This window comes from Cibotium barometz, chromosome 41, assembly GCF_041138505.1.
Source record: "Cibotium barometz isolate CiBa-2024 chromosome 41, ASM4113850v1, whole genome shotgun sequence".
NCBI classification, from domain to species: Eukaryota; Viridiplantae; Streptophyta; class Polypodiopsida; order Cyatheales; family Cibotiaceae; genus Cibotium; species Cibotium barometz.
In genome coordinates, this window is record NC_141086.1 from 42,994,024 (window position 1) to 43,001,902 (window position 7,879).

Consider the following 7,879-nt stretch of genomic DNA (forward strand, 5'->3'; position numbering starts at 1 on the left):
CTACCTCAAAATTGTTTACATAGTTTGGATTGCATAGGCCCCAAGAGGTCTAAGGTGATTTCGGAGGCCTTCCCTGGGTGAGATTTGATAGGGAGATGTGGGATACTCCTATGGACCTAATTGTTAAGTTTTCGTCATTTTGGGGTGAGTTATTGAGAATTTAGAGATTAGGACAAGCAGTCTCAAATTGCCAAGCCACATACATATAGTAGGGTTGCAGGGAGTCTTACCAAGTGAATTTGGAGCTGAGTCTTGGTGTGTATAATCTTTAGGCGTTGAGGTATCCCTCTATCAAATTTGGTGTGGTTTGGAATTGTAGATGTTGATCTAGACACTTCAGCAAATAGGAGTATTTTCTAGACAGATTTGTCCAAGGAGTTGGATGTTGGACATGTGTTAGACATGTGTTAGATTTTGAAGAGGGAAAGCACTAAGGTGTGGAGAGACAAGCCAAGATATTTAGTTTGATGTTTGGAGTTCGTGTATTTGTGTACCTGATCTCATCTAGCCTTCTTATTACAGGGCTAACTAGTTATAGCTAGAGTGAGAGTTGGAAACAACTCTCACCGATAGTTAGCAATGTGCATTGGTATCTCCCAATGCATGCTCATAGATACCTAAGTATGCTAATAGCTACTTGCATGCACCGGCATGCTAAGATAGCATACGTCATGCATTTGGTAGCTACTTAAGCATGTTGGAAGCTCTCGGTGCATTCCAGGTAACCATCGAAGCATGCTGGTAGCTACCTAAGCATGTCGATAGTTCCAACATGCATCAAGATGACATAGGGATGAGACCTCATCCACCATATAGGTCAACCAATTCCCACTCATTCACACTCAAGTTCCTAGGAGTATCCTCAAGAGAGCATTCTAGATGTAAAAGGCCAGATACTCGAGACGGGTGAGATAGAGAGCATACTCCCCTCATCAATCTGAGATGCGGGAGATACCCTAAAGACACCACAATACTTTCCCATGAGAGGTGAATTTTGAGAATCTCCACATATTTGTGAAGAGAGCTAGGTCTTCACTCTCCAAGATGAGTTAATACTTGTGTAGATATACATAAGCTCATATATATCCATAATTTCATGCTCGTGCATATACATGCATAGCCTCGTAAGCACATATATACTTATACTAGATGGGCATGCGTAAAAAGCAATAAAAACGTAATATGGATACTTAAAATAGCAATGCATGTGCATGCTTGTACAAAAGATTTAGCTCATGTATATACATAAGCTTATGCTTGTGCATAAACATACATCGCCTCATAAACACATACATACATAAGCTTATGCTTATGTTGTATGTGCATAAGCATAAAAAGCAATGCAAAATCAATCATAGCCTCATAAGCACATACATACATACATTAAGCTTATGCCTATGTTATATGTGCATGCATAGCCTCATAAGCACATACATACATAAGCTTATGATTATGTTATATGTTTATGTGCATAAGCATAAAAATCAATTCAAAATCAATCATAGCCTCATAAACATATACATACATAAACTTATGCTTATGTTATATGTGCATGCATAAAAACAAAGGCATACACAGACATGTTTATGTACATGTGCATGCATTTGTGTGGGGTGTGTGTTTGTGCATCTGCACGTGCATCCATGTGTCCATATTTTGGAAAGATTATACTTTTCTAGATGGCATGGAGGACCCCCATGTCATGTGATTGTCTTTAGATGAGAACAAAGGTGAGAGAGCAATGGCATAGAGAGTGATTAAGGTTGATGAATTTCGATCATAGTGTTGTTTTGTGTTCTTGATGTATTTATGTGTTTGCTTTTGTATGTTGTTTTTTATGAGTTGTGTGTCTTTTCAAAGATAAAAGGAATCGAACATTTTCCACAGTTAAACTCGATGCCCTTGTAGTTCATAAGTGTATTGCATGCTATTTTTGTGCAGTGAATTTTTTTAAATATAATTTATGGTTATCATTGTATGCATGCATAAGTGTTTTCTCATATCAACATGAGAAACACCATATAGCCAAGGGAACCTTTTAAAGGTTCAAACAGTTCTCATTTTGATTGGAAACGTTGTTCCTTCTTTTTGAAGCATTTCATCCTCCACATAAGGTGATGAGAAAAAGTGGAAGGGCATATTTTCCAAAAGTCCTTTAATAATATGCACTTGTTAGATGAAAGCAAAGAAATGTGTTTGAGTAGCTAATGCAAACACATGCGAAATGGTTTGCTTATGCATAACAACTTATAGCTTCTATTTAAGATATAACAGTAAGAATACATGTTCAAGAAAACCAACCAAGTTTAGATGTGAATTTCCTCAAATTGCATGTGAATTGGTTTGCTTATGCATAGCAACTTATAGCTTCTATTTAAAATATAACAGTAAGAATACATGTTTAAGAAAACGAACGAAGTGTAGATGTCAATTTCCTCAAATTGCTAATTCCATGTAGTTCTGCACTTACTTGAAAACTACAAATCTATCCACAGAGATTGTTCTTCTTTTAATCTCTCTTTTTCTTTGTTTGGAGCAGGCGTGACTGTGCTCATGGCCATAGCTCGTATCCCTTGTTGTGGCATAGGGCATACACACAATACGCATGGGGACAGCAGTGAAGGGTGGGTCGAGGGGCATTGTGGAAGCTGGGGCTACGTTATGGCTGGTGGGGGGACACAGAGGTACTCTATGATAAGAGAGAGAGAGGGGTACTCTACGTTGTATGGTGTGTGTAGCTGTGTGAAATTCCCGTGTGCGACTAGGAATGAAATAAGACCTCATGAAAAAAAGAAAATTGTGGCCTGGGCCAAAACGCTTCTATATTGTGTTTTAGGCGGCTTAAATACGGGGCCAAGAGGTTGATGGCATGTTGTGCATTTATCACCTTCAGACTACATGGGCCGCATGCCTCGGAAAGTTGGGCCAAAAGCACGCGCTCACATAGCATCATCCACCGAGCATCCGACGACAAGTGAACTGCTGTGTCTTCCACCACATGACATGATCGACAGCCACACTCCAACTAGATTGCTTTAAGCGTCGGCAGCATTCATCATCAGAAGCTTTTCAAGGCACCTATAATATCATCTAGCTCATGATCTATCAATATAGTAGGCAATCTGCTCGTATTCTTCTCTGATCACTGATATTCAGGCTTAGCTACAACAGCCAATTATCGCCTTTAATGCATTAGCCTCCTCATCTGCTTTTAAATAATCTGCCTAGTCAAGCATTTATATCATGGGGAACTACCTCTCCTGCGTGTGCCTCTGCAGCTACGTCGCTGCTCCAGTAAAATCTGTGTCAGTGATCGAAGTGGTGCACTCTGTGGAAGGCCGGGTGTTGGTGTTGGGCGGCACCCCCATGCAGGTGGCCGAGCTGATGCTGGAGTTCCCCGGCCATTTCGTGGCCGAGTTTGAAAAGGGATATGGTGATTTAGCGGGAGGCAAGCGCGCCGCCCCCTTGGCTGCAGACGATGAAGCCAAGCCCGGCCGTGTGTACATCCTCTTCCCCATGCACAGGTTGCACACACGTGTGGCTGCCGAGGAGTTGGCCTCCTTTGCGAAGCTTCTTAGCTCAACGTGTTTTGCAGCTGCAAAGGCTACTAAACCTCCAAAGCGTGCAGGCGTCACAAGCGCCAAAGTCACACCCCTCAGCACTTCTATTTGTGTGCAAGATCCTCTACTCCCGTGTGAGCATCAGCCTTCTAAGAATGACAGCATAGATCTAGAATGTAGCGCCCCCCAGCTCTTCCAGCAAGGTGGTGCACAAGTATTAACCGAAGCAGTGCACGATGCTGATCAGGAGGTCCAAGGCGTGGGTTCCAAAGCTGGACACCATCAGTGAGAGCTTGCCTCCCACAGTCTGAGCCCTTCACTCTATGAAGAAGACAGAGGTTCCTTGCATCACCTACAAATCAGTCTGAGCCTTCACTCTATGAAGAAGAGATGGGTTCCCTGCATCACTCAGTGTGCGGAAGGTATCCATCAAGTGTACTAATGAGGCACAGATTCTACCGACTCATGGGTAGGCAAATGAGCATCGGCTTCAACATACAACCTTCATCGACAATTGGGTGTTTACACAAGTAGAACGGACAATTTTGCTCATCCATATCCTCCTCTTGGTGTTTACACGGCTTCTGCAACAATCTTCCACAACAATTTTTGCTCATCCATATCCGCCTCTCGGTGTTTACCAGAGTGGCTGTTTACCGCCACAAGAAGCCTCTTCTACCAGTGGCTGTTTATCCATGGAGGGGCGGGGGCCGCATAAATCTCATCACAACATGGAGCCTCGATAGTGTTGTTCATTCAAGTCCTCCGTTTTCATCTTGGACCATGTGGCCTTCTTTCTGCCCATGTTGTGCCTCCATTTGAGCAGTGGTTACACCATATGCAGATGGGCGTTTTTCCTCCTCCTATAGCGAGAGAGACGACCGCTCCCTCCGCATAACATTCAATCAATCTTCAACATAACATTCAAGCTCTTGAACTCCAGATGATGCAGCCACTAGTGCCATCGTAACCATTCAACAAGATAAGGTCTAAACCAACCCACGTCATAATAGTGCTCTCACCATTGTAAAAAAATGCACGAGCTTTAGGTAATCCAAACATTGTGAGGTGACAATCACCTCTCTCCACCATGTTGTAATGCAATTTGCAAAAAAAAGTGTTGTTGAGCTTTTCTCTCTCTCTCTCTCTCTCTCTCTCTCTCTCTCTCTCTCTCTCTCTCTCTCTCTCTCTCTCTATAGTAGTGTAGGTCTCTAGAGTGCATATCTTACACCTATATCTCTTCCTAATCAATGCTATAAAATCAAGCATCTCGCATGAGGATCTGATGCTATTTATGGGTGAGCAATCTAAATCCAGCCATGAGCTTCCCATACATGAAGAAATGAATAAACTATATACTTATAATGGGTTGGCAAAGTCTGCCAAGTTGGAAATTAGTCACTACACATCATTACATCTAGCTTGGTTCTTCTTAACCATTTTTAGAGGCATAAGCCTTACCACCTTTCTGGAGATGATGAAAACCATCAGTCCCTAAACTTTAACTAGATGTATTTAGTTGAGGTTGTGTATTAAATAGCTCTGCTCTTAGCATTAGCACAGAGGTCAATCGAACATTCTTTATTAGCTCTCTATCCAAATGTGTTATCCCTTTGGGTAGTGGTATGTTAATGGTATCCATCAAATTCTTATAGAATTCCTAGCTAGGACAAGGAGCATACAATTCCTCTTCTTTTAATGTCTATTTCTATCTCTTCTTTAATGTTTAATTCGAGAAATTTTGTTATTCACATACTTGTACTAAAGTTGTTTGTCACTATAACAAATAGGGGGCTAGCCGTGTTTCTTTTTTTGCATAGAAAACAAAGGATATAGAGATTGAAAAAATAATGTTTCACAATTATAAATGCAGTTCACAACATGGCTACATGTTTATAACTACTTTGCAATTTAACCATGTTTAAAACCTGCACGTTTTAACCACGTTGTTTATAACCCCAAAACAGGAAAACAGAATCACCAAAAAAAATAGGGGAGGTTAATGTCTCCCGTATTCTATCCCAATTTTTCATATTTAGGTGTGGAGCAAAAGATTGGAATAATAAGGGTTTGAGAATCTTCTTGCCTTGTTTTGTGAATCATATTTCCTCCCTGATTAGGCAATAGCATCCCCTTCATGTGTGCAAAGAACTTTAGGTTAGTCAACAATTTGTTAATTTCTACTACAATGCAGATTTGGTTAGTGGACTCCTTTATTTGATTAGGCTTGGGCTCCATAATTTTAGGTTGAGTAGCCATCACCCACCATTGAACCTTTTAGAATTGCCTCTAATTATGGTATGAATCCTTCTTGCCTCCTTTTAGAATTGCCTCTAATTATGGTATGAATACTTCTTGCCAAGCTGCTTCACTGAGAGCTTGAGATCATGCAACTATGTGAAATTCAAACCTAGAATTATCTAGGGGTTGTGCATATTTAATCACTAAGTCCATTAATTTGGTGTTGTTGAAAGCTAAGAATTTTAACTCCAAAATATTGAATAGTCAAAAAGTTTAACACAAGTAGACTTCCTCTTACTGAGCAAATAGAGAGCACTTCCATAGTTGGGATTGAAGCATTGATGGATGCAAGAAGTATGCATAGCGATACTCGTAGTAAATCTCAACAACAATGACAAGATATGAGAAATCCTAATGAAACAAGGTTCATAGATTTCTGGCATGAAACCATATCAATTAATTGGACTAGCTAAAAGATTGGGTTGAAAAGGAGGACCTACCTCGAAGGCTCAATCTACAAAGGCATATGTAAATAGATTATTAAATGAGTATGGTCTTCTCAATTGAAATAATTAATAAAAAGGTACTAATCTATTTTGGATTTAAACCATAATAAAAAACACAAATTTTAGGTAATAAATATACATTCTAACTGAAATAACTTTTTTTGTTTCAAAAAGTTAATCTCAAAATGATAATGTGATGCACTCCGGAGATCAAGCAATTTGAACGAAGTTAGGAATTGGAAATAATTCTAGATAGAGGAAGTCCATGTGTGCCTGTGATATGAGAAGATAAGTTTCACTGTAACTATTCAATTTCAAAACAAATTCAATAAAGCTTATGCTCACACCAACTCTTCACCCTTTGAGGTAGAAGTTTGCATAAAATGTTAACATAGTTCTTACTGTATATATTTGGAGTACTGTACCCCATTCTAAGGGGAATCTTGTGTTGGAGTGCATCCTATTCTAAGGGGACTCCTTTTTTCAATATAAATGTTGTTTGCAAATGATTTTATGAGATTCAATACAAACCCACATTCTATTTTAATAGGCCATTTTAATGCTCTAGAATGGCCCTAGGGCCATTCTACCACTAGCAAGCCCTTGTTTTTGAGGTAAGACATGAATTATTTAATGAGGCTCCACAAATTTTTTCTCGTATTGAATGTAAGAGTTTAGCTTGATTATGTGTGTTCTCATTTTAGGTGTTGATGTTATGTTGGCATTATTTGTTGCCTTTGGCACCCCATGATAATCAGCCCTCTCAGTGTAGCACCATCTCTTAAATATCAGAGGAGGGTACTCATTCTTGATATGACTGGGATACTTCTTGATTAGTTTTATCTACACCATGGTGATGTGATGCCAGATTAAACTCAGCACACATGTATAGTTCAAGAAAGCATCAAAGTGTACCAATGTGATATGCATTTGAATGTAGAAATTTTCTTAGACTTCTACTTTAAATGGTTTTAAGTTTGGATTTCGAGTAGTTGTAGATTACAGGATGTTCTTCGCATCATCAAATTTCTTTTCCCAAACATCACATGAAGTTCAAGTATGTGATCGGCCAAGATATGTGCCAAAAAGCTAGTATGTTCTTTTATTTTGAGAAAATTTACCATAAGAACTTACCAGCAATTTGGACGGAGTTTCATGAATTGGATGGAGACAATACTCTAATTTTTTATGACACACCGTATCAGATTATGTGGAACATGCTAGGTTCTTATCTTGTATTTCCAAATCCGTAAAACCAGACATGTCAAGAAATTCAAAGCTTCTTGGAAACCACAACCATCCATTAGTTGTGTCGATGCTTATATGCTAAAAACAAGAGATGCTACAAATGAAATAAATCTTTTCGAACTAAATGGAATCTTGAAACAAATCTTGTGTTGGAAGAATATTTGTCAAGATGACATCAATAAAGGACGAGCTGCTGTAGAAGACAAAAGGTAATATTTATTCATGTACTGCCTTTCATCCATGCACATATTTGTTCTAGTGCAGTATGAAATGATCCTAGTGTCATTCTTGATATTCCATGCATACAAGATGTAGAGAATGTCC

At 39.3% G+C, this 7,879-nt stretch overlaps 1 protein-coding gene across 1 annotated transcript; it reads left to right on the forward strand.

Moving 5' to 3' along the window:
* Nucleotides 1–3,136: 3,136 nt before the first annotated feature.
* LOC147614966 (uncharacterized) lies at nt 3,137–4,692 on the forward strand. Its single transcript, XM_086779822.1, has one exon. The coding sequence runs from the start codon at nt 3,244–3,246 to the stop codon at nt 3,847–3,849; it is 606 nt and encodes a 201-aa protein (XP_086635948.1). The 5' UTR covers nt 3,137–3,243; the 3' UTR covers nt 3,850–4,692.
* Nucleotides 4,693–7,879: the final 3,187 nt, after the last annotated feature.